Here is a 27,132-nt window from a genome sequence, read left to right on the forward strand (position 1 = left end):
TTAAAAAAAAAAGACTTGTTCGTAGCTTGCCAGTTACATTATTCGTAAAATAAATTGGCATTTTATTGGGGATGGGTCTTACTACGTCATTGTTTGGATACCCCGCCATATTGAAAATATCACGTACTTCCATTCCGGAAGAGTCAACACGGAATGTAACTTGTGGTAGTGCTGAATGCTTCAGTTCGTTCGTTGTCGTCAAAAAACAATTAAAACATGGGTGTGTATTGTTGTGTTACCGGGTGCCACAGCGTCTCCCACGACAAAAAAGGGATGAAGAAAACTGCACTCACTTTTCACCGGTTTCCTGCATGGAGGACCAAAGAAGGTGACCAAATATCAGAGGTTACAAAGGCACGACGGATGGCTTGGGTCGCGGCGGTTCGTCGGAGAAACATATCTTTTGACCGTATCTCTGCTGGAATGAGAGTGTGTTCCCGTCATTTCCATTCTGGTAAGTTGAACGATCTATCCACTGTTTTGGTTTCAATACACGTTTTGTACTAACATATCAGGGAACGATCCAAAAAATTATCAGGAGTGAAACAATGCTCTAGGCATGTGCCGATAACCGGTTTCAAGGTATACCGTGGTATGAATGTCACGGTTGCAAAAGTTTTCCGCCATACCGTCCTTAGGGTATTAGCTATTTTTTATGTACCATAAATGGAGAAATCCCTCACTTGCAGCTGCAAGGCTCAACCCTGCCCCACTTTTTGTTGCTCAATGTCAGTGAGTCAGCTGTGCTACACGATGGCTGGAGGAGGTGAAACTCCTGAACTTCCCATCAAAGAAAACGAAATCGCAGGTATGGTATACGTCGGCTACAAAAAAATTAGACAGCCGCGGCATAGAGGGGGAGGGCCAACCGATATGTAAAACATGTTTGCGGAGGGTCAGACCCGGCTGCAGAAAGAAATTACGGGGGGGGTATTACATTTTTGGGGGGGGCACTTCTTCAACGTAAATTTAGCCTGAACACTGGCGTTATTACCCGTACATTACTACATCAATGCACTGCAATATTTTCTGTCACTGAAGTCCCAAATGGTACTTCATCGTAAAATCTATAAGACTTATGAAAAACAATGGTGCAGTTCTGTGTGCATTTATTCAACTAAAGTGCTTCAGCATAATCATAATATATGCAGTGATAAACATGAGCACTGATGTCAAGATGAGCACTCAAGTTTGAAGAGGTAACTACAGCAGCGAAAGAGCACAAATAAACACGGATGTCCATTCCAATTTAAACTAGCAATGGAAGAGCCGCTCAATTGCCTTACAAATGGGCAAATCTTACAACATTTTATATAGCGTGCAATATTAAACAAAAATAAAACTCAATTTTCAAAATAATATGGAATAATTGGTAATATTGTCACATATAACCTGGTACAATCAAAAAATATCTACAGCTACATCTACAGCTACATCATGATTACTAAAATTAAAAGTGACTTTTGTTATAATTGTATGTAGCACTTTTGGCAATTTCTATCATGTCTTGATGGCTGCACTTCATGGCTCTTCAGCTCGCAATTCAGTTTGACTTGAAGGTAGTTCGTTAGTGTGTCCAATTATAAATGAAAAAGGTCAGTTGATAAAATTAACTCACCGACGCAATCTTTGAGTCAGGGAACATTTCTTTTGCTAATTCTGAGAAGTGATCAGCAATAGTTGCAGGCAAATTGTGTTTGGCAACAAATTGGCAGAATAAAATCTCCGCTTTCGTCACTTTTCATTCTGCAGACTTTATCTTCATGACAAGTGTTGTTAATCCTACTTTTAAAAAGTAATCAATTAGTTACAAATTACTTCTCCCAAAAAGTAATTGAGTTAGTTCCTCAGTTACCTGAATGTAAGCGTAATTAGTTACTTGGCAAAGTAGGCTAACTGGTGTTACCTTTCATGTTTTTTTTGTTTTTTTTCCCCATTTAAAAAAAAGAACAAAAAACATAGTAACCTTTGCTATGTTTGGAAGTCATTTATTTATTATTTCATTTCAACGTGAAAGTTTTAAAACAGTTTCATCATTTAAAGACAAGTCAAGATTTTGCCAATTTAGGAGTATTTTAGATAAAAAGTTACTTAGGTTCGCTAGGAAGGTTCACTACAACAGAGCCTTTCTGAGAAGTGTACTGCCCTAAAATGGCGGCTGTTTACTAACGCAGCCGAGTCTGTCATTTTGCATGTAGTTCTATATGCATGAGATATCTAGGCGTAGATTATAGGCTGTCCGCCACAGTCAGGAAATATTGGAGCCACCTAGCCTAGCATCGCTTTTGCAACAGCGTCACAACAAACACTTCGCTCTCAGTGTCTCTGACTTTTCTCGCGTCATCCAACCAACTTAGTAACGCATAATAACGCACATTGTCTCGTTGCAGAAATGTTGACAAAATCCGAACGGAGAAAAAAAACTTAATGCACGAAAAACATACAGATTTTGAACGTACGGCGTACCTATTTAAAAATCAGTGCTCCCTTGTACAAATTACGCCGAAACCGTACAACTTGTCAGGTATGTCTGATTGGCTTGAAATTGCCTTCAATTCGCTGCTCAGATTGGTTGAATTGAATGACGACAGATCAAGATAGGGTTCAGCCTGTCCGTCTGTGTGTGTTTTTGTGGAAGATAAAAAAAAAAACACAGTACAGTCTAATCGAGCTAGGGTGGGCACAGCAGTCTCTCAGGGCGGGCCCGGCGCCCTAGTGCCCGCCCATGCTGCCGGGTCTGCGGAGGGTGGCTGCTGAGGAGGCAACACCTCCAATATGATTTCGCATTTGTACAGTATTAAAGTGCCTGTGACACGAAAAAGCATGTTTATTTCATAATACATGCTGTGTTTTATGCTCCTGAATGATATGGACCGCTTGGATGTGTGTGGAAGCGATCGCTATATTTATTTAGTTTTTTGAATCCCGCGCCATGAAAATGAGTTACTTCTGGCTTCGGTCTTGCATTGAGCAGGACGGCGCTGTGACGTGTACGAGAGAAGGAGTCCTCTTCACTATACAGCAGTACTGTTGTGTATGAGGACTAAGGATTCAGTTGATTTTGCGGATTAATACGTTTATTTTTCGTATCACGCCAGCCAAACGGCTGCAGAAAAATCTTGCTGTATGAGGGAGAGGCGTGTGCGCCTTTTTGGAGTTTCAAAAGGTTCCCATTCACTGTGGATATTGGCCAAAACAAGCCCTACTACTGTGGGACCATTGGACGAGGAAGTGAGTAAACATTGTGTTTTGTATTATGGCAAATACTGGGATCATTTTAATATGTAGGTGGCTTGCATTTAGTGGCTGACATGCATGCGGGGCGGCTATTTTTTTGGCACAACACCGGCGGCTTGTCGCACATCCACCCGCCGGGAGAGCAATACAGCTTATTGTGCTCATGTGCCCGGTGTTCTGTCAAATTTTCCGACCAATCAGAAATTGCAACTTTGAGTTAAAAATAGCCGCGAATACAGCGATTACAAAGTAAACACTACAAACTTTCTTTAAATTAAGGACTACTTACGTTTGATCATTGATAGGCATGTAAATAGCTCTCCTCATGCACATTAGCTGCACGTTAGCTGCACAACAACTGCAGCCGCCCTCCTCTGGGGAACGATCTGTAAATTGCTCTCTGGCGAAGACAATTGACAACCCAGTCGTCATGTCAAAAAATCCGGGCTAGTTATTTGTGATTTTCCGCTTCAAAGACTTTGAAACATCACTCAGTTTGGGTTAGCATGTTGTCTAGCTGTCACGCCTTTTGGCTTGTTTACATTCTCCCAAGCCAGGGAAGGAAAATGAGATAAGCCCGATTTAGGTGTAATAAAATATCGTTCGGGAGGTGCGACAGTAAAGGTGAAGTCGACAGTTTTGACCATTATAGAGTAATTTTGCCATGTCGTCCTGAATAGGTGCATTTTTATTATTTCATATTCCATTTAGCACAAGACTGTTATTTGTCATGACCATGCCACTTATTTAGCAATTGGGGAAAATACTTGGATAAAAAGAATATCCTGTAAAAATATTGAAGTAAAGAGACAGAAACAATGACATTTTGCAGCTCTCTTCGTCGCGTTTTCCTCATTGTGAATAGTTCCCCCTTGACGGGCTGACTGGTCCTTCTCAAGCCATTTATTTAGCTATTGGGGAAAAATACTTGGATAAAAAGAATATCCTGTAAAGCTATTGGAGGAGAGAGACTGAAACAATGACATTTTGCGGCTGTCTTCGTCGCGTTCTCCTCGTTCTGAATAATTCCCCATCAACGGGCTGACTGGTCCTTCTCAAGCCATTTATTTAGCTATTGGGGAAAAATACTTAGATAAAAAGAATATCCTGTCAAAATATTGGAGTAGGGAGACTGAAACAATGACATTTTGCGGCTCTCTTCGTTGCGTTTTCCTCGTTCTGCATAATTCCCCCTCAATGGGCTGAATAGTAAAACCGATGAGCCCATTCTCCCGCTGACGTCATCTACCTGTTGGGGACGCTAGAGCCCTACAACGGTAGGCGTGGCTAACCGGCAGATTAAAAAACTAATTTCTCGTCATCTGCGCTTTGCTAAATTGTTGTATACTCGAATCATCTCAAAATATGATTCTAATTCACATAGTAATGCTATTTAAGACTTTTTTTTCTCTTGTCGTATGCTCTTTAAAGGTTAGTGAACACTATTCCCACCAGTTAAGAGAATTAACTCGAGTGTGTTTAGTGTGTCTCGTGGTGGTAAAACATGTGTTTTTTCTCTCTGGCAACTGTCTGTGTTGATAAAGAGAGTGTGTGTATATTGTAAACATGATACAAGTCATACACACGTGCTTTTTATGGAAAATAATAATTCAATTTTTGTTCTGATGATAATTTAAGCTGTGGCTGTGGGTTTGCGCTCACCTAAAGGACTGCATTTATTTTAATTTTGTTAAGAACACTTGGGTTTTTTAAATTTATTTTAACATTATACTTTTGTTCCAATTTGCTAATATTTTTGAAAAATAAAAATCCTGTTCAATGGAAAAAATTTTTTTTTTTTTTTTTTTTTTAAACCCAGATTAGGAGTGGGAACCTCTTGGTACCTCACGATACGATACGATTTGCGATACAAAGCTCACGATAACGATGATTTGACGATATAGCGATTAGAGGTGTGCAACATTTCTGATTCTTAGATTATTCGCGATTCGGCCGTGGAAGATTCGAGAATGATTCACAAACATCCAAATTCCGATTATTGAAATATGCCAAGTAAAGCGGAAGTACAACACACTCAGCGCGCCGCGCGGTCAATGAGGAAAGTAGCTAAACATCATGCTTCTCATTACCCGGCCCCTCGGGTAATGCCAATGCTCAACTCACGGCTCGAGCTCAACTCATGCCACGAGATAAAAAAACACAACAACATACCTGACTGCTGCCGAAAAGCTGCTACAAAGTACATCCACATAATGTTACGGTAGATATCATTTATATAGGACTAGATGCTATATAAATTAGGTTGCGTTAGCAGAACACCTACAAAAAGCTAGATTCGGGCGTTAGTAAACGGCCGCCATCTTAAAGCAGTACACTTCCCTGCAGGGCTGTTGTAGCGAACCTTCCAAGCAAACCTAATTAACTTTTTATCTGAAATACTCCTAAATCGGTAAAATATTGACTTGAATCTATCTTTAAAATTGTTTTAAAACTTTCACATGTCAAAAGTAGACAAAAGGGAAATTATGGAATAACGGGAGCAATTTTAACAACTTTAACGGTTGATTCACAACAATAAATTAATTGAATGTAGTTTAAAGCTGCTGATACAGAATGGGGACTGGAGTTTTTTATTTACTGTTATTTTTGTGTATTTGTTTACTGCTATATGTTAACTTGATACTGAAATAGTAGTTTGGTTTAGCCTGAGAATATTTTTGAACAATTTTGGAACTAATGTACAAAACATTTGAAAAAAAAAAAAGGGAGGGGGGTGCATCAATAATCGTTTTATAATCGAATCGGAGCCTCTGAATCGTAATCGAATCGTTAGGTGCCCAAAGATTCCCAGCTCTAATAGCGATACAACGATTTCTGATACATTGGTCAGGAAGTCCTTGTAGAATATTCTACAAAAAAACTAATAAACGAAAACAAGCTTCTGTTGTGAATTGGAATGAGTTTATCAGTGGGTGGGTGGCCATCCCTCCCACTTCAAACGGATTGAACGTCTATGGCCGTCAGTGGCAGCCAATGCCAGGCAATGAGTAATTTTGGGCCACTTAAGGTCATTTGTCTGTTTATTTTCAGTTACTTCCTGTTGATTTAGGGGTATTTTATGGGTCACTTGCTGTTTATTTTGCGTTAAAGAACAGGAAGTGACCTGGGAATCACCCAAATAAATAGGCAGTGACTCAAACTCAACAGGAAATGTCCTGTAAATGAACAACAAGTGACCTGTAAATGCCCCGAAAATCAGTCAGAATGACTGTGAATGCTCTGGTTTGAAATGAACAAACATTCCCAGTCTAAATGGATTGGGCGTCGAGCACTGTCAATGGAAGCCTTTTTTTTTTTTTAGTTGACAACTTTTTAAAACGATATCTGGATTCTTGACAGGACCGTATCGATAACCTTTTGGGATACAAAGTATTACGATATATCACCATTTCGATATTTTGTCACACCCCTAACCCAGATATCTCAAAGTAACACATTTCAGAGCTGTAATTGCAATACCGTACTTAAGGTTTTCATACCGTTAGAATTAGTTATTAATTCTAACGGTGCCGATCGATCGGGTCCGATCACGTCATTTTCAAAGTATCGGAATCGGCAAAAAAATATCGGCCATGCCTTTTTTAAATATATATACAGTATATATTTTAATTAAATCGTTTTCTAATTGACATAATGTGTTACACTCATCCAAAGGCTTTAGTTTAGGCTTAAGGTAGGGTTATCAAATTTATCCCGATAACGGTGGCAATTAATTTTTTTAAAAAATGTGTCACATTTTAATATTTAACGCAATTAATGCATGCGCTGCATGACCCTCTCGCTCATTGTCGCGCTCAATCTGTAATGACGCCGTTTTACCTATACAGAGAGATAAAAGGCAGCGCAAAATAAGTAGAGTGAACTTTGGCAGCCTTTTGGAGCCTTCTATTAGTTGGCTAAAGCCTTGCAATCCCTCTCCCTATGATTAGAAACATCATGGGAAGCAATGTGGGGAAGCAAGGTGGCAATTGATCATTGTCTTAACACCTTATGTTATTTCCCAACGCAGAGAAGATATAGCAATTGGTAGCACGTTGTACAGTCATGGTTCCACTTCCCATCATGCATTTGGGATGGCCACAGTATATTTTACTGAAAGCTCAACAAATACATTAGATGGCAATATTTAGTCACAATATACAAAGTCACAAGTCTTTCTATCTGTGGATCCCTCTCACAGAAAGAATGTTAATAATGTAAATGCCATCTTGAGGATTTATTGTAATAATAAACAAATACAGTACTTATGTACTGTATGTTGAATGTATATATTCGTCCGAGTTTTATTCATTTTTTTCTTAATGCATTGCCAAAATGTGTATGTTCGGGAAAAATTATCGGGAATGATTGGAATTGAATCGGGAGCAAAAAAAGCAATTGGATCGGGAAATTCCGGGATCGGCAGATACTCAAACTAAAACGATCAGGATCGGATCGGGAGCAAAAAAACATGATCGGAACAGCCCTAGTTAGAATCTCATACCAGCACATGCCTACTACACACAAAACTGCTTTCGGAACCGTTGTGTAAATCTGCCTCGGTAGCAATGGTCACCTACATTTGTTGTGTTCCTAGGTAAACCTGCATATGAAATGCTGACAACACATCCCGATTGGTCACCATCTCTCTTCTTGGGTCATTCTGAGCTCAAGCGCACCACACCGGAGCGTTACGAGAGGTTGGAAAGGCGAAATCGAAGAGTGCACGCTGAAACTTCAGTGAAGAAAGACCAGCTATCAGTAGCCCCGTTGCAAGCAGAACAGGCAATGCAGACTATGGACGAGGGAGTCGTTCATGATGATGGGGATGTAGCAGAGGAAGAATCAAGGAATGAGACCATTGCAGAATGTGACTTATGTCGGCCAAGGCGTGACGAGATAAATCGTCTACTGGAGGAGAACAGACGCTTGAAAAAAGAACTTGGGAAGCGGACAATGGGTGAAGAATTTCTGAATGATGACACCAAAGTAAAATATTACACTGGACTTCCAGACATGGAAGTGGTCATGGGTGTGCTTGCATGCATCTTGCCTCGTTTGTCAAAGACATCTACAAGAACACTTTCACCATTTCAGATGATTTTCCTCACTTTTATGCGCCTAAGGCTTAATTTGCCTTTACAACACATTGCACACCTGTTTAATGTCAACAGAAAAACAGCCTCTAAAGTCTTCCGTGACATGATAGATGTTTTGCATGCAACAATCAGCCCTTTAATTATCTGGCCATCTAGAGAAGCATTACATGCAACTATGCCCCATCAATTTGTAGAGGCATTTGGCAGGCGTGCTGCTGTTATATTAGACTGTTTAGAGATATTTACTCAGAAACCGTCAAATGTTAAAGCCCAAGCCCAGTCATATTCTCATTACAAACACAGTAAGACAATGAAGTATCTAGTTGGGGTAACACCACAGGGTGCCATTTCATTCATCTCTAAAGGATGGGGTGGAGGTGCAAGCGTTAAACACATAACAGAAACAAGTGGGATTCTAGATAAACTACTTCCTGGTGATATGGTGTTGGCAGATCGAGGGTTTGATATACAAGACAGCGTGGGGCTAATGTGTGCAGAAGTCAAGATCCCTGCTTTTACTGAAGGTCGCAGCCAGCTTGATGCAAGTGATGTGGAGAGCACTAGGAAAAATGCACACCTCCGCATTCATGTGAAACGGGTGATCGGAAACATTCGGAATAAGTACACCATTTTGTCAAACAAGGTTCCTAATAGTTTTGTGCTACCATGTAAAAGGGAGGATGGTACCTTCCTTGATAAACTTGTGGTTGTTTGCTGTGCTCTTACAAACATGAGCCCAAGTGTGGTTGTGAAAAGCCAATAAAATGTGAATACTATAACATGACTTTAAAGAGCATACGACACCAGAAAAAAAGTCTTAAATGGCATTATTATGTGAATTAGAATCATATTTTGAGACGATTCGACCATATACAACAATTTAGCAAAGCGCAGATGACGAGAAATTAGTCTTTTAATCTGCCGGTTAGCCACGCCTACAATTATAGGGCTTTAGCGTCCCCAACAGGTGGATGACGTCAGCGGTAGACTAGGCTCATCGGTTTTACTATTCAGCCCAATGAGGGGGAATTGTTCAGAACGAGGAAAACGAGACGAAGAGAGCTGCAAAATGTCATTGTTTCAGTCTCTCTACTCCCAATATTTTTACAGGATATTCTTTTTATCCAAGTATTTTCCCCAATAGCTATATAAATGGCTTGAGAAGGACCAGTCAGCCCGTCGAGGGGGAACTATTCACAATGAGGAAAACGCGACGAAGAGAGCGGCAAAATGTCATTGTTTCTGTCTCTTTACTTCAATATTTTTACAGGATATTCTTTTTATCCAAGTATTTTTCCCCAATAGCTATATAAATGGCTTGAGAAGGACCAGTCAGCCCGTCGAGGGGGAACTATTCACAATGAGGAAAACGCGACGAAGAGAGCGGCAAAATGTCATTGTTTCTGTCTCTTTACTTCAATATTTTTACAGGATATTCTTTTTACCCAAGTACTTTCCCCAATTGCTAAATAAATGGCATGGTCATGACAAATAACTTGTGCTAAATGGAATATGAAATAATAAAAATTTATTCAAGACGACATGGCAAAATTACTCCATAATGGTCAAAACAGTCGACTTTACCTTTACTGTCACACCTGCCGAACGATATTTTATGACACCTAAATCGGACATATGTCATTTCCCTTCCCCGGCTTCGGAGAATGTAAACAGACCAGAAGGAGTGACAGCTAGCCGACATGCTAACCCGAACCGAGGGATGTTTCAAAGTCTTCGAAGTGGAAAATCACACATAACTAGCCTGGATTATTTGACATGACGACCCGGTTGTCGAGTTTCTTTGCGGATCGGCAAACCGCCCGGCGGAGAGCAATTTACAGTTCGTTCCCTGGAGGAGGGTGGCTGGAATTGTTGTGTAGCTAACGTGCTAACAGCTAACTGCTAATGAGCGTGAGGATAGCTTTTTACATGCCTATCAACGTAACGATCGAACGTAAGTAGTCCTTTATTTAAAGGAATTTTATAGTGTTTACTTTGTAATCACTGTATTCGTATTTGACATAATACAAAACAAGATGTTTACTCACTTCCTTGTAAGTCCAATGGTCCCACAGTAAATATCCACGGTGAATGGGAACCTTTTGAAACTCCAAAAAGGCGCATACGCCTCTCCCGCATACAGAATTATTTTTCTGCAGCCGTTTGGCTGGCGTGATGCAAAAAATAAAAGTATTAATCCGCAAAATCAGCTGAATCCTTCGTCCTCATACACAACAGTACACTGTAGCGTGAAGAGGACGTCTTCTACCGTACACGTCACAGCGCCCTCCTCCTCAATGCGAGACCGAAGCCGGAAGTCACTCATTTTCCTGGCGCGGGATTCAAAAAACTAAATAAATATAGCGATCGCTTCCACACACAGCCAAGCGGTCCATATCATTCAGGAGCATAAAATACCGCGTGTATTATGAAATAAACATGCTTTTTCGTGTCACAAGCACTTTAACAAGTTCTTGAAAAACTGTAACTGCTTGTTGTTTTCTTCAGCTTTTCATAATAAACAGTTGTAAAAATTACCGGGTGAGGTGATTTAATGTTATATTATTCTATTTGGAATAGGCACTGACAATGTTTGGACAGTGTTGAAGACAAGACCTGGGACTGGCAAGTTGCAATAGATTTATGTTAAGTAATGCAACTTCTCCAATACAATTTTTGAACTGACAGTTTAAAATCTTAACATTAGTGTAAACAAGGCCCACATTCTGACGTAGTTGTGGCTGGATATAACATAACTATCAATACCTGTGTAAAACATTTCAATAGTTGACACAAATTTTTCATCGAAACCAAATGTTCGAAGAGCTTGGAATAAAAAGTAATGTTCCACCAAGGGCGTAGGTTTGCATAGGGACGGTAGGGACATAACACTACCAACTTTGCAGGATGCTCAAATTGGCCCCACCAACTTTTACGCAACCTTATTTGCATTATATAATGACTTCAATTATATAGGTACTGTAATTTAGAATATCTTCCAATGTTAAAAGGATCAAATTAACCCTACCATTATTAAGTGAATTACAGTACTTTCAATATGTTCAGACTTACTTGACCCCTTTTCACTTTCTAAATGCGCTAGTCCATTTTTTCTCCCTCAAACGCAAATTTGATTGGCTGATGACTTGACCCCCCCCCCCCCCCCTACACACGCACACGCGTTAACAGCCGGTGTTCTAATTTTTCACCCTGATAATATTTTTCTCCCGAAGCTTTTGTGGTGGTGAATAAGCACTCTTTGACATTCATGTGGACTCTCAATGTTATCCAAAAGTGCTATACAAACAAGTTACGTCATAAACATACACGTGCAACATGAATATGGCATAAATAAATGCTTAAAGACACTGCGAGGACGATCAAAGTGAAAGAGCGCCATGCTGTTGAGTTGTGTACAGCCACATAGTAGGATGTGTCTGAGGAGAAGTAAATGTTCATTTCTTTATCGTAAGTTTGTAGTGTTTGTTTTGGAACCACCATTCGCGGCCATTTTTAACATTATTCGCATGCACGCGCATCGTTTATTTTTTATATTCCTGGATAGTTAGATGATTAACACGTTTGTATTTCTTGATTATGTTAATATAATTTGTGTTCAAATATTGCAATTTAGATTTGCTTATAAAATTCAGACACTTATTCTGGAAGTTTTCAAAATGTTTCGTTAGTAGTTTTTAAAACAAAGGTTTGAATCGAACGGTGTACTAACTAAACCAATACATATGCACTCCAAAATTTCACCTCCTTAAAACTGAAAAAAATAAAATAAAAAACTTCCCTTGTTTTCAGTGTAAACATACTAGAAGTTAATTAAGAAATTAATAGGTGAAATTATCTGCCAGTGCTTCAAGTCAATTTTACTCACTTAGATTTCTTGAAATAAGAAAATACCCGGCTGAAAATAAGTTTGACTTATTTTAGCAAAATGTTTGTATATTTATAAAAAAAATCTTAAAAACGTAATTCAAGAATAGATATTGTTCAAAACATTATTTGAAAGCATTTTTTTTCTTGATCTAGGTAGATGAAAAATGACCGACTTCTAGATGTACGGCCTTAATAAGAACAAATACTGTAGTAATATTTACTTAAAATAAGTGGAAGAATCTGACACATTATTATGTTAACAAGCTTGTAACACTCAAAACAAGGTGGAGAAAATTATTCGACTAGATTTAAGAAAAAAACTATCAGATAAAGACCTTATAAATTTGCAGTTTGAAAGTTAGTATAAGTCCATACAGATTTATTTTGCATTAACAATTTAGCCTATCAATTAATTATGTTTATATTGGTGAGAAATGTAGCCTTGACCCCCGTTCACCCATTCTCTTTGGTCTTATTAATGTCCAGTCCCCAGCAAAAAGTGTACATGCAGGTCATGCTGTAATATCGTCCGTACCAATATTGAGACCAAACCTACGCCCTAGTGTTCCTTTGTATTGAAGGCTTTATAAAAATCAAAGACCATAAGTGGATCAGTTTCTAAATTTTCAGAGTATTCCAGCAAATCTAAAACGTGTTATTTTCAAAATGGCGGGGTATCCAAACAATGACGTAGTACGACCCATTCCCAATTTTATGAAATCAATTAACAGAAGTGAATTGGAATGCAATACGAATTAAAAATGAAAACTGATTTATACACCGGTTACTTGTTCATTTTTTTTAATGGGTAAGTCTTATTTTAAAATAAACTATTTTAACCCTTTATGGGAGAGTTATGTATTTGAACCTGGACCAAAATACATGCTTGATTTGTTAGATTCCTATGAAACATCTAGACCAGACATATCCAAAGTCCGGCCCGGGGGCCAAATGCGGCCCGTGGTCAAATTTCATCCGGCCCCCAGCCTCCGTCATAAAATCGATCATGTCTGGCCCGCACACAGACTTAATAAATGCGTCAGCAGTACTGCTACCAGCATATGAAGTAGCTTACACACTAAATGCTGCTCCTCATTTACCCACTAAAAGGAAACAACAACATTATCCCATGTGACCCTTTACTCCCAGTTTTCTAAAATGGCGACAATCAACAAAAAAAGAAAGTTGACTGCGACAGCCGACGCTTCAAGGATAGGTGGAAATTGGACTATTTCTTTACTAAGATACGCAGCAACTGTCTCTGCCTCATTTGCAAAGAAACAGACACTGTTTTTAAAGAGTTCAAAATTACCAAACAAGACACGCTGACATGTACGACAAGATTACAGGGAAGATACGTAGCGAGAAATTGAAGCAACTTAAAGCTAGTTTAATTTCACAGCAGCAGTATTTCACAAGAGCCCGAGAGTCAAAAGAGAATGCCACAGAGGCTAGTTGCGAGATTGTTGAAATTATTAATTAAAAAAAAAATAATAAAGCAAATGTGACACACAGAATGGCTTGCTAAAATTTACTTAGATATATTGTTCTTCGTAAAGGACGTCAGCCAAGGTCGGCATCCCATAATTTTACCACACTAAATCTGGCCCCCTTAGCAAAAAGTTTGGACACCCCTGATCTAGACCCCTAATATTTTCTGGAACCGGTCTCCTGTATGTTCCAAGAAAAAGAACCAAGCAGAGTGAGGCAGCATTTAGTTATTATGCTTCTCACCTCTGGAACAAGTTACCTGAAGGTCTGAAATATGCTCAAACTGTTAGCTCCTTTAAATCAGGGCTAAAAACGATCTTGTTTAGCACAGCATATCCATATATTTCAATCTATTTGCTTTCTATTCCTCTTGTGCTTTATCTCCATTGCTGATTTCAATTATTATTATTATTAGTATTTATTTTTATTTTATTCGTGATTAAATGCGATTTTTATGCATAATTTTATTTCCTGTTTCGATTGTCTTTGTTTTTACGTGTTATTGATTTAATGTGATTTATGATTTTTATGTGATGTAAAGCACTTTGAATTGCCTTGTGTTGAATTGTGCTATATAAATAAATTTGCCTTGCCTTGCCTTGCCTAAATAACCGCCATTGACGGGGCTCGACGTCCGATCCATGTTGAATGGGATGGTAAGCAGTGAATGATCGCGTTTTATCTTTAGTTTTCATTAAAATTTTATAAATTTACCATTTTATTTATTATGTGAAAATTCATGTGGATTACATTTTTAAATAATATATTCATTTTGACAATTTATATGTGGAAAAAATATATTATTACCAAGAATGGTTGAAGAAGCGAAAGCGAGGGTTTGATTTTAAGTTAGTGGTGGTTCTTAGCTGCTTGATGGTTAACTAGAACAGTGGTTCCCAACCAGGGGTACGCGTACCCCTTGGGGTACGTGAGCACATTGCAGGGGATACGTGGAAAAATTAAGAATTTATTTCCAAGCTATTTCATAAATCCGTCAATAAAATGGTACGTGTGCGCTATGACTTGTTTCCCTGGGTGAGGAACCCATTCATTGTGAGTGAGAGCTGCAACAACCTTCCTGCTAGGCTGTAGGAGTATCTGGTGGATTTATCATCTGATCAGGGACTGAAAACGATACATACTGAGAAGAAATTGACTGAGTTCTGATGTGATGTGGAGAAGGAGTATCCTGATCTGGGAAAACATGCCCTGATTGAGCCTTTTGGTTCTACTTATATGTGTGAGGTGACCTTCTCAGCTTTGACACACATTAAAACCAAGCAGAGGAACAGACTGGATGTGGAGAACCACCTGAAAACAGCTGTTTCCACACTACCCCCAGAACTATCAAAGCTTATGAAAGGCAAGCAAGCTCAAGTGTCTCATTAAAGCTCAGATGACTGAAGAAAAGAAAGTACAGCTGATACAGTGATTTTAAATAGTATTCTTGTTAAGTGTTTTTTCCCTGATATTTTAAGTTTAAATGCATGTTTATAGGGGACATATTCAAAGAAGCTCCTCTTGTGGTAAATGTCATAAATGTTATAACAAAGGCAGGGTATTTATTTGCTTTATATTTATTTATATTACTTATCTTTATTTATTCTTATTTTTTCATAATTTAAACTTTTTCTTTAATAACAATAATATACTAGTATTAATAATTCAAACATTTACTGCAATATTATTTCTTATATTTATCATTGTTATTGCCTTGAAGGCAACATAATTTTATGTTTGAGTTGAATAAGAAGATAACGGCCAAATATTGTTCAGTTTAATAAAATGAAATGACTTGCGTTGAGTATTCAGTTTTATTATGTTCTACTTTTGGAAAACCATGAACACGTATGAGTGAGGGTGAATTTATGGTATGAGAAAAAGGCTCAAGGGGTACACAAGATAAAAAAGGTTGGGAACCACTTAACTAGAAGACACTGATTGTCACAACATAGTCCATAATTTAATTTATCTTCCGGCCAGTCAGCGGCGCTGCCGATTTAACATTAACATTGAAGACATCCGCCGATGTTCGCTTTTATTACGTCACTCTCGCGGGCTTTGTTTTGACATGGCGGCAAGTTTGTTAAGTCTGTCTATTTTAGGTTTGGAGGGGTTTTAAACACCACATTCTCCAAGCAGGCGCCTAACGGTTCTAGTCCGCGTGGAAGGTAACCCTTGCTTGCCTGTTAGTGTGTGTTTTGAGCCACTTTTAATGTTGTCAAGCTTTTTAAGTAGTTTGAAAGAGCGACGCGTTGACCGTCTCAGATTCAAAATCTCTTTTAAGTATTTTTCTCTCGATTGACAAAATATTAAGTAATGATATCTGATTTAACATAAACCACGTATATGTCCAATCCACTTCAACTGGGCGGTAGGGTGGCGATACGTCCGAATTTATGCAGGACACTCCTTCATTTACGTGCCTCGTCCCAAGTTTGGCACAGCATCAAACAGGACACTCATTTGTCTCTTTATTTGTTGCACCTAAACGTAACACACTCCAGTGTGTTCGCGAGTGGTCACGATTAATTGTAATTATTAATTTAAAAAATACCTAATAATTGTTTTCTTCCAGTTTCTAGCTAAATTCATATTTACTACTTTAATGCATAATCCTGCAGTTTTTATTTACCACTTTAATGCATAATCCTGCATTATTTTTACCACTCTTTGCATAATCCTGCATTATTATACAGTGGAGCTTAGATCAACTGTCTCATTGCAAACGTTGCATCTTAGAATCACTACTCGTGAAAAACCAAGTGTGATGAGCCTCAGTCATAACCTGTCATCCGCATGTCATTGAAATCCTGGATTCAGAGCAGTATTATGTCCTCTTCCATCGCTGGGCTCCGGTACTCATCGTCGGATGTTAAGGCCCGCTGGACGCCGAGCATCACAGAGGCCGGTGTGATTCTGAATCCAGAGTCTCTGCTGGGAGCTGCCGAACTGCCGGAGACGGATGACTTCGTCCCCATGACAGCTGCAGTGGACAGCAGCTACACCTCTGTTGAGAGTTCACCGTCCGGCGAAACTGATGAAGGGGAGGTGGCCAACAACTCACTCTCTATTACAGATAAGCTAGATCAGGTAGTCATAATATTTAAGTGCACAATTCAAATGACAGTTGTGTAGTAGTGGTTTTCTTGGCCTGCTATAAAATATTCATTTATTCCTGCAGTTGAGGAGGTGGCAGCAGCAGTTAAAGCAGCAGCTAAACGCCGACCGGATGAAGAATAATTACAGTCATCCCCATGGACTACAAGAGGAGGAAGCGTCGACACAACTTCAAAGTGGCCAAAATCTCGTCGAAAGGCACGATGAGGAAGGAGGTGAGTGGATAGAATAGATTGAAAGAATTGCGGGGCTTGGCTATACACCTACTTACTGTAACGTCCTTGCCTGCAAGTAATTGTCAGGCACAGTTGCCAATAGGGTTTGAATTTTGTGTTGGCCCTGCAGGTCCGAGGCGTGATGGTTTTGCAAAGCCCAGAGCAAAAGACACCAACGCTCACAACAACGGACAAGATTCAATGCCATCAGACATGTAAGATGATGATAGTTTTCCAACTTTATGCCATAGGATTTAAGTTGATATGATAGCCACGGTTGACATTGAGTTTTCCTCATGAATACATCATTCACTTTAGCTTTAGAATTTGTTTCTAGACCAATCCAGGCAGGCAAGCAACCATTTGAGAAGTTGTTGGAGGAGCAGCTGAGGTTAGAGGAGACGAGGTTGAAATCTACAGAGAAACAACAGGTAATTGATATTTGAAAAGAGGCATTTATTTGAATATGACCTTGCTGTCTGTCTATGGGCATGAAAGGAAAAAAAAACTTTGACGGTCACAGTATTGACCCCTAGGGGCTGCTTGAGCTGACCATTTCCAGTGGTTTAAAAATAAAATATTGAATTTCTATCACAGCCAGGACAACTGGTGACATACTTTCTAGTTGTTTTGGAAAAATAATTTCTCCTCAGCCATGGATAATTCTAAATGATTTTTTCATTCAAATGCTAGTTGGAGACTGATGTCACATCTGTACTGATATATCTCATTTGCATACTGTACATTCTCATGGACCTTAGGTATCCTAGATCAAGATCTTACTTTTTCTAACAAATATTCAGTATTTTAGTAAGTTATTTTTCTTGCCAATACGGACCTGCTCTAAGAACAAAAAAGTACCTCAGACGCAAGGGAAGAAAATTGTGATTACACCAAGCGAAAAACTGATATACGTCTTGTTCTGTTGACAGACTCCATCTGAAAGGCAGTCGGCAGTCCCCCCTAAACGGGCGTTTCTGAGACGAGGTCAGGGCTTGTCTCGATTTAGCAGCAAGGCTTCACTTCCCAAAGTGGATTCAAAAACTGATCCTAATCCATCCTGCGGCAACTCTGAGCCGATGTGTATCCAGAGATCGGGGGCCCAGCGTAAAACCGCATGGATGAACAAGGAGAACTGCCCAACAGAAAAAATGGATGCAAGGGTCAAGAATAATGCAACAGGGGTCAAAGTATTGGGATGCCACCAGAACCAAAGCACCGGAAGGGAGGTGAGAATGGACAAACTTCACCCTGCCACGAAGATTGCGGTCGAGCAGCCCAAAGTCCCCCGGGAAATCCCAGAGAAGTCTTTGGAGGAAAAGCTGCTGATTTGGGAGAGCGAGCCCCATAAGGAGAGCATAGAGTTGGGAGAGTTTGAGCTCCTGGAGCGAGCCGCAGAAGAGCTGTCCTTCTCCTCCAACTCCTCGTTTGTTACCAAGGTGAGCATTGTCATCGCTAACTTGTAAGGAAAATTCACTTGATGTTCAGGTGACCAAACAGGGTTCCTATTCCTCTAAATGTTGTCTTTGTTTGGACTTGTAGATTCTGCAAATGGACCGTGAAAATCGCAAGCTGCAGGGTGTGGTTGGGCTCCACCAGAGAAGACTTTCATCCACACCCATCAAGTCGCCGGCAGCTGAAGAGCAGCGGTGTAGCTCTAAAACGAACTGTAGCGAAGAGGACCACACTTCCGCTGACTATAAAAAGCCCGAAATGGCAGTCAATCCTGCTGTTTTTCCCAGCAACCTTTGCTTCCCCGTCGCATCAGAGCTGCCGTACGATAAGCGCTCCTACCAGGACGAAGACGATGAGAGCGAAGATATGGTCAGCAGTATCAGCGATAGTGACGACGAGGATAACTCCACGCTAAAGGACGACAAAGACTCCACGGCGGGCCACGTCATCGTGTTTGACGACGACAACACGTGGGACGATGAGGAGGACACGACAGACAGTGCAGAGTCCATAACAGGGGAAACGAGCAATCCAGAGCCAGATGTTGCTCCCGCCCTGCCGCCACCTTCTCAACTTCCAACCTCACAACTCATGAGGAAACTGTTCAAGCCAAAGAGCCAGAATGCACCTCCTCTTCCAACTGACGGTACCTCAACTTCAACCACTGACACAACAGACGACAAGGGTGAGACAGACTAAATTGAAACTTTGAAAAGGGGAAGAAAAAAAAAATCAATGATGAAATTGTGCGTGCACCAAATAGTGCAACAGGTACAGTCGACAAAGTTGAGGGAAAGACTGGCGGAGCTGGAGCTTGAGATTGAGCACTTCAAGAAGGAGAACGCGGCGCTGACCAAGCTCCGACAAGAGAACGAGAATATCCAATGCAACCTCAGGTGACCAGTCATAAGAGTTTAAAACCAGATGTCAAACTCAATTCTCAGAGGCCAGATTTAAAATAACAAAAGGGGGTGCCACGGCCCTTCCCTGGCCGGCCGTGGGGGAAGAGGGGGGTTGTATGCAGCAGCCACAGTTCCCTCCCGGGTCGGCATGGCATCTCCTTGTACTGGGGAGGTGCTCCCTGGTGTCATACCGCGCACCTCTCCTGGCCTGGGGGGTCATACCTCCGTCCCCTTGGTCTGTCTCCGGCCCCGTCCGCCTCTTCAGACCGCGGCGGCTGCTGCTGCCCTCCTGTCGGCGGCAGGGCTTCTTGGGGCCCGTAGGGGCTTGTTATTCCTTGCTGGCGGGGTGGATATCCCCTGGTCTCCGGCGCTTGGCGTAGCACCTGTTCAGGGTGCGGTGTGGATGCTCGGGTGATGGGGGGAGGGGTGGGCGGATGCGAGGGCACTGGGGGTGGTCTGGGGCGGGTGCAGATCGGGGCCCTGGCGCTTCTCCTGCCCTGCGGCCGGTGATTCTGGCGGACTGGGCCGCGCCTGCGGGAGCCTACCTTTTAATTCACACCCTCCTCACTTTGCACTGTAAATATCTTTTACCCTGGCACCTACATACTAATTCATTCCTCCGGGAAGAGTTGGGACGGGGCCATACCGTCCCGGCTCAGCTCCTCCTTGATTTTAATGCATCACACACTGTGGCTGTGGGATGGATGGGACCTGTTGGGTGACATCACGGTTACTTCCTCACGTCACGCCCTGCCATTCCCACACCTTTTTTCTTAACGCACCACACACATCATACTCCACGGGGGAGCTCCAGCTAAGGGCAGTGGGACGGGCAGCTGGGTAGAAATTACATGCAGCGGTCTGACTGCCCCAAGCCGAGCTTTCCTATTTCCATGCATTCATTGCACTACCCTCCCCACACAATCCCATCAAGGTGGTGGGTCCCACACTTATTCTCTATGGCGTGGTTCCTGCGGCCTAGCCTCCCCTCTGCCTGGGCTGCTGGCCGCAGAAAGGGGGGGGGATCCAATTTCGTGTCGCCCCAAGGCGGCTCCTCTACTTTCTCCTGCTTCCGCCTTTCCCTCTCTTCTCTGCCTGGGTATCCGCCCTGCGCGCCGTCGCGAGTCGCTGGCTGGATGCCGGTGTATCGGCTGGGTATCGCCTGCTCCGGCGGGGGACCCTGCCATACCCTGGGCTTGGTGGGCTGTTGGGGGTCCCGTGGCGTGCTGTGCCGGTTGGGGGACTGCGGCTGTGGCTCGCGGGCACGGGTGGGCATGGACTTGGTGCGTCCCCTCTTCCTATCCCTGAAGGCCGGTCAATGGGGGCGCAGGTGGCCCAGGGGACCACCATGGATCCTTGGGAGGTGACGATGGCCTCTTGGGAGGATGAAGGAATGGGCTGCGCAGGGTCCAATCGTGGTCTCTTTTCACATATATATATATTTTTAAATTGTTTTTTATACAATGGTGCCTACTGTTGCATACTAGCAATAAGATAGCGGGTAGGGGTGGGAACCTCTGGGTATCTAACGAGACTATAGGATGTGCGATACAAAGCTCACGATAACTACTATCTCACGATATGACGATACAACAATTATTGATACATGGGTCAGAAAACTATTCTACAATATACTGATTTTTGGTCACTTCCCTTTGATTTTGGGGCATTTCTGGGTCGTTTTGCTACTGACTTTAAGGACATTTAAGGATTACATCTAGGTTATTTGGGTAATTGTACAGGAAGTGACTCAAAATTAACAAAGAAGTGCCCTGTAAATGCCCTAAAATGAAAATTAAGTGACCTATAAATTGCATTTTTGTAATTGTCAATGATACCGATGATGATGACAATAAATATTTCATTTCATAAATGCCCCGGAAATCACGAAGGCTGGCTGTGAATGTTTTGTTTCAGGGCTATTGATGGCAATAGATGCCCAGTCCATCTTTGACTCCCCCAGTCAAAATGGATTGGACATCTAGCGCCGTCAATTGCAGCCAGAAAGCTAACACACACACAGATTAATTCCAGTGGAAGGTTTTTTTTGTTGTTTTTTTTGTTTTTACAAACGGTGACACCTTTTTAAAACGAGATATCGCTAACTTTTGGGAAACAAAGTATCGTGATACATCACTATTTCGATATTTCGTCACACCCCTGCTAGCAGGTGCTAGAAAAATTAAATATTTTTGTGTACAATAGATGTAAATTTCAACACCGTTTAGCTTTACAATTGGAGTGTAATAAACTGCTTGAAAATTGTTCAAAAGCTGCCAATGCATACGCTATTGTAATGGCCCAAACTTTTATCTATGGTGATAGTTTCATATTTTTTTCTGCGCATGTAATCTTTTGAAATGTAAATATTTCCCAAAGGCAGAAGAAAGGGCAGATTCATTCATTAGCACACTAGATCCTGGGTCAGTTTAGCGCATGTGAAAAAAATCGTGGCCTCCGGATTGCTAAATTCATGATTTCGACGTAAAATCGATCAATCTTGCAGTCCCACTAAGTATCAATTTGCTGGGTTTATGTAAAAATACAGTATAAACCCATTAGTCATTTATATGGATAGGCAGACATGATGGTCCTCCAAATGAATGCATAACTACAAAGATGAGTTTGACAACCCTGCCCTAGCCTTATAGCTCTATTAACATGTTTTTTACTCTAGGAAGGAGAGGCTAGTGTGGGAGCAGCAGCGAACTGAGCAGCTGGCTCAGTTTGAAGAGTACAAACGGGAAGAAACCAAGAAGCTTCAGCGTGAACGCAAACTATTTGAGATACACGCCAAGACGATCCGAGCTGTCCCTGACAAAAAGGAACGTGAGGAGATCCAGGTAAACCCGAGTCGAAGCCTTTTTAGGGCTGCGTGAGAGTCCGGTTTAATGTGATGCCACTTCCTAAGGCTCTGAGACAACAGCTGAGCTCCGTGCAGGATGATCTTCGCAAGAAGGAGAGTCGCTGGTCGGCCGCTCAAAATCGCCTTCGCCAGCAGATCAAAACGCTCGGAGAGGAGAACAAAGAGCTGAGAGATGAAGTGAATGCGACGCTAGTGACTAAAAAGACAAATGTCATTTACCTCACTTTTCCTTAAAAAAAAAATCCTTTCTTTTCAGGTGCACCTGCTGGAGAAACTTCGTCTGAGTACCTTAAAGAACTCTGTCAACGCAGAGAAAGACATCAAATGTGCGCCTCATGTGACTAAAGGAGTCACCTTTGCTGTAAGTACTGCCATTGACGTTGATAAACATCCAATCCATTTGAACTGGGATAGGCTGGCAGTATTTTTTAAAATCGCACAAAAAAAAAAAAAAAAATCGTAGAATCCACTGGACTCAAGAGGGAGCTCCAGCCTTTCAAATGGCAGCAATGCAGCGCCCACTAAAGGCAACTCCTCTGCACGTGCGCGTAAAGGTAAGAATGTCTTGAAAGGACTTAACAGGGTTGGAAAAGGCAAAAAAAAAAAAAAAAAAAAAAAAAAAAAAAAAAAACCTGACATTAAAACTGCATGTAGGGATGAAAAAGAGCAACCTGAAAAAGACAACAGAGACCTCTTCGTCACCGTCGTCCTCCTCTACTAGACGAATTTCAGAGGAAAAGCAAATGGCCACCAAGGAGGAATCTCAAAATGAGGAACCCACCGAGAGCTGCTTGTTGGTATGAGATGCCGCTCATATCCTGTTTTTGATTTGTAGAATTATAACTAAGATTATTATATATACATTGTGGTTCATTCAGATTGTAAGCGAGTCAAATGAAGCAGACAGCAGTGAGGCTGAATCTGTTCAGGAAGTCATCACTCATCCTGATGGAAAGGTAAGAAACAATTGACAAACACTTAAATAGAGCTTCAGCTATTGATTATGTTAGTAGTCGATTAGTCTATTAACTAGTTCGAATAACCTGATTAGAAACATCTAATACGTTGCAGAATAAATTTTAGGAAATGTAAAACAAAGGCTTACCAAGATTGCACTTTCAAAAGAACACACATAATAATAAACTATGCAAAATTGCACTTTCATATAAAAATAAAATACCTGACTTTAGCCTCAAACGGCATAAAATAAATGAGGATCTAAGTACAACAAAAGAACAATTAGCCAACTTGCATAGCAAAGTCTGCTAGCTTAAATGCTATGAAATGCAAAGGTTGTTTTACGTTTCTACAATGCTTCCTACAATGGCTAAATGCACCTATAAACTAAATAAAGGAATGCATTAAAAAAATTGGCTCAAACAAAAACTTACCTTATTTTGGTCTTAACAAGGAGCTGCTGGATTCAGCCATGTTAAATAAGTTGTCGTATTCACTATTGCCATTAGAGAGTGGTGTATCCACCCAAATCAATAAAACTAAATGCAAACTGCAACTGTGTGGTCACAACACTTTTAAAACCAACCATTACAACACCACTCTAATTAAACAAATACTCTAGTTAATCGATTGATCGTTGCAGCACTACACAAGGTGAAAGGTGGAAAAGCGCTATATAAGTATAACACCATTTAAGTGTTCCCAATTCTTAAAATGGACCTCGCTAAGCCACGCCCCTTTGGAAAACTGACAACCAAAGGCCATTTCAAATTCTTTCTTTGACAGTGACTGAGTGAACTAACAATTTATGATGATGATGATGACAGGAGTTCAAATTTCTGAATTTGGACTACCACATAGTGCACTAACGTATATATTAATGTGGAACGCACCACAACAAAATGTAAGGTGACGATTTACAGTTTAAGGTTGCAAAATGACTTACATATGAGGTGTGTCTTGTAGGTGGAAAAAGTCCTGATGGGTGGAGATCGTGTGATTTTGTTTCCCAATGGGACCAAGAAGGAGGTGTCGTGTGACGGCTCCAACATCAAAACAACTTTTTTCAACGGCGACGTCAAAGAGGTGATGGCTGACCAGAGGGTGGTGAGTGCCGTTTGTTGGACGCTCGGCACGTTTTGATTTTATCTCCTGATTAGTTGTCCTATGTTTACTAGTTTTACTACTACTTTGACACCAAGACGACACACATCACGTATCCGGATGGCATGGAGGTCCTGCACTTCCTAAATAACCAGACAGGTCGGCACACCACCCAAAAAACAACAACTTTTTTAATACCAACGAAGAAGTCACGATGCGGTTATCATTTTTCACGTTTATCTGTTGTATTCTGTGTCTTGTTAATTGTGCTCAAGATAACTCAATAACCAATATTTTTTTTCTACCAAACTTTCAACTTTTTGTAACATGAAACAAAAGAGGTGAACACATTGTGGGGTAATGAGGAAAGGAATTTTGCGATAACTTATTTCATACCTAAAGGTAGCGCCCAAGCTACAAAATGTAGCGATGCTTTGAATTTGGCTGCTTAGGCTCTCTCTGAGTGCTCCTCCAGTTTAACGATATATTTGGGAAAAACATCGGATGTATCGTATTGCTTTGTAAAGCATTATTTTTTTATCCCCCCAAAGTTTGATAATGGACGTTGCATCCATTTTGCTTACAGAGAAACACTTCCCAGACGGCACTAAGGAAATCACGTTTGCAGACCAGACGGTGAAGACTATTTATGCAGACGGCAGCGAGGAGAGCATCATGACAGACGGAACTGTTGTGCAACTTAAAACGTACACAAGCACACATTTACTTAAATGATATTCTCATTCCCCCCTTAAAATGATTTATAAATTACAAAAAACAAAAACAAAAAACGCGCTGTCAATGGAAGCCAATCACAACATATGAACTTTTTCCATTGCCATTGACACTTGACGGCCTAGCATGTGGCTCTTTACATCCCTTTGCGGGGAATTCGAATTAGTCCAATCCATTTGAACTGGGGCGAATGAACATCTGTTCATTCGCTGCCAGACACGATAGTTCAAATGGATTGGACGTTTACCTCCATTAATGGCAGTGAGTTAAGTAATTTGCATAGGGTTCATTCAATTTCTATAAAATATTAAAAACCCTTACATTTTATTCCGATCAATTCTGGTCTCTTTTCCCGTCATATTACAAGGTATCCACATAAAATCATGTAAAATTCATCTATGTATAAGTCTTCAAAATTACAGTTTCTAATGAAATTTTCCAGCTTAAAATTACAAACGTATACACATTCAATTGCAAATCCATCCCCATTACAAAAAACAGAACCATAAAACCATACTTTTGTGGCCAACAGGGACGGCACCAAGGAGATCCATTTCATCACAGGCCAGAAGGAGGTGCACACAGCAGATTACAAGAGGCGAGAGTACCCCGACGGGACGGTCAAGACTGTCTTCGCCGACGGACGGCAGGAGACACGATATCCCGACGGACGGCTGCGCGTCAAAGACGAGCAGGGAAACGTGCTAATGGACAAGCGGTCGTAGACTCAAAACGAGTGGACTGCAAAGAAGCGTTATTCTGTTCCTTTCTTAACATTTGGACCACCACCAAGGAGTGTTACAACCACACCGATTAGGGAAAAAAAATGTTAGGAAAAGGTGTTCATAAATGAGAGCTTTGTAATCTAACATTAAGAGAATTACTGTAAGCTTTTTGGCGGGGAAGGGTGTTATTTAAGATTTAAAAAAAAAATGTGCGAACTTACGACTTTAATATTAGTTTGTAAACTTAAATGTTCATATTACTGACACTATATTGCAACTTTGTATTTTTGTAATGTTTATACTCATTTCTTTAAATTTACTCAAACTTGAGGTTTTGTCAAAAAATTGCAATACAAAATACATACTGCATAATGGTGAAAATTACAACTATTACACTCAATAAATTATCTCAAATTGACTTTTTTCCTCTTCAAATCACGTTCTTAAAAGAATGACTTCTCTAAAAATGTTTTCATTACTTTTTCACTTGAAAGTGCTGATAATCACTACTTTGATCACAATTCCTTTCCTTATACTGTAGTAATTAATTAGTAATTGTCAAATTGTAACTTCCCATGAAAATGACAAAATTCCAAAATTGCTATTAGATATTTAAATTAAACCAACTTCCAAAAAAATGTAAAATGATTTGATTCACACTAAACTGACAAAATTAACTTTACTTTTTTAAGATTGTGACTCAATGGCTTAAAATTGAAGCATGAAGTATTACATTTGTATGATTTTCAAAATGTAAAATTCAAATTATTTCCTAAAATTCTGACCTGTTTTTTTCATGGTGGCAATAACACTCCTTAGTGATGTTTACTATGACCACCTGTTACACACACCCTTTCCATTTTTTTTACTTTAAAATGTTTTGATGTTCCCTGAGCACCATGTTAAGTTATCCAAGACTGCCCTGGTCAAAATGTGAATATTTTTTTTTGCTGTATATTTGTCAAATAAACTTTTTTTCCTTTTAACTCCTCAGATTAATACATCATGTTTACGTGATGTGTGGGGGAAAAAAACAAAAGCTGTAATGTGCTCAAGAACAAAACATTTTAATAACATTAAATTGTGAAAATGTGCCAACTTGGCGACAACAAAAATAACCTTCTGTGGATGAACTTCAATCAAGTTGTGCCAGGCCTCTAGCAAGCAGGGGCAAGAAGACTGAGTGCCCATCCTGGCTAAACAGTAATACAGATGGATCCCTTACCGTGGGTCTACCCTGTAAGGATGGACAGAAAAGGAAGACAGTTAACAGCTCCTTGTGAAACACTGGCTTATTACAAGACATTTTCAACTCTCAGCCATACAACTAACTTCAAT

The 27,132-nt window shown here is 40.5% G+C and overlaps 3 protein-coding genes across 7 annotated transcripts in view; 2 read left to right on the forward strand and 1 right to left on the reverse strand.

Moving 5' to 3' along the window:
- The first annotated feature begins 113 nt into the window (after positions 1-113).
- LOC130927444 (uncharacterized) lies at positions 114-13,082 on the forward strand. Its single transcript, XM_057853271.1, has 2 exons — positions 114-454; positions 7,835-13,082. Exons 1-2 carry the CDS (start codon positions 217-219, stop codon positions 9,097-9,099), a joined length of 1,503 nt encoding a protein of 500 aa, XP_057709254.1. The 5' UTR covers positions 114-216; the 3' UTR covers positions 9,100-13,082.
- A 2,691-nt stretch (positions 13,083-15,773) lies between these two features.
- On the forward strand, positions 15,774-27,062 carry cenpj (centromere protein J). Of its 2 annotated transcripts, none has more exons than XM_057851654.1 (18): positions 15,774-15,886; positions 16,539-16,808; positions 16,900-17,050; positions 17,181-17,265; positions 17,388-17,481; positions 17,983-18,489; positions 18,593-19,190; positions 19,269-19,401; positions 22,085-22,250; positions 22,319-22,450; positions 22,530-22,634; positions 22,737-22,827; positions 22,928-23,070; positions 23,152-23,229; positions 24,197-24,337; positions 24,409-24,493; positions 24,921-25,041; positions 25,602-27,062. In XM_057851654.1, exons 2-18 carry the CDS (start codon positions 16,548-16,550, stop codon positions 25,792-25,794), a joined length of 3,084 nt encoding a protein of 1,027 aa, XP_057707637.1. In that variant the 5' UTR covers positions 15,774-15,886; positions 16,539-16,547; the 3' UTR covers positions 25,795-27,062. The 2 variants fall into 2 exon arrangements, with proteins under 2 accessions (XP_057707637.1, XP_057707638.1); XM_057851655.1 differs by having other exon boundaries at positions 22,349-22,450.
- rnf17 (ring finger protein 17) overlaps positions 26,834-27,132 on the reverse strand; it is a 52,839-nt gene continuing 52,540 nt past the window's right edge. For all 4 annotated transcript variants that reach the window (XM_057851641.1, XM_057851642.1, XM_057851640.1 and 1 more), the window contains one exon: positions 26,834-27,031. In XM_057851641.1, the coding sequence (XP_057707624.1) occupies positions 26,930-27,031 (102 nt within the window). In that variant the 3' untranslated portion in view covers positions 26,834-26,929. The remainder of the gene's footprint in view (positions 27,032-27,132) is intronic.

Source organism: Corythoichthys intestinalis, chromosome 12 (genome assembly GCF_030265065.1).
Source record: "Corythoichthys intestinalis isolate RoL2023-P3 chromosome 12, ASM3026506v1, whole genome shotgun sequence".
Lineage (NCBI taxonomy): Eukaryota > Metazoa > Chordata > Actinopteri > Syngnathiformes > Syngnathidae > Corythoichthys > Corythoichthys intestinalis.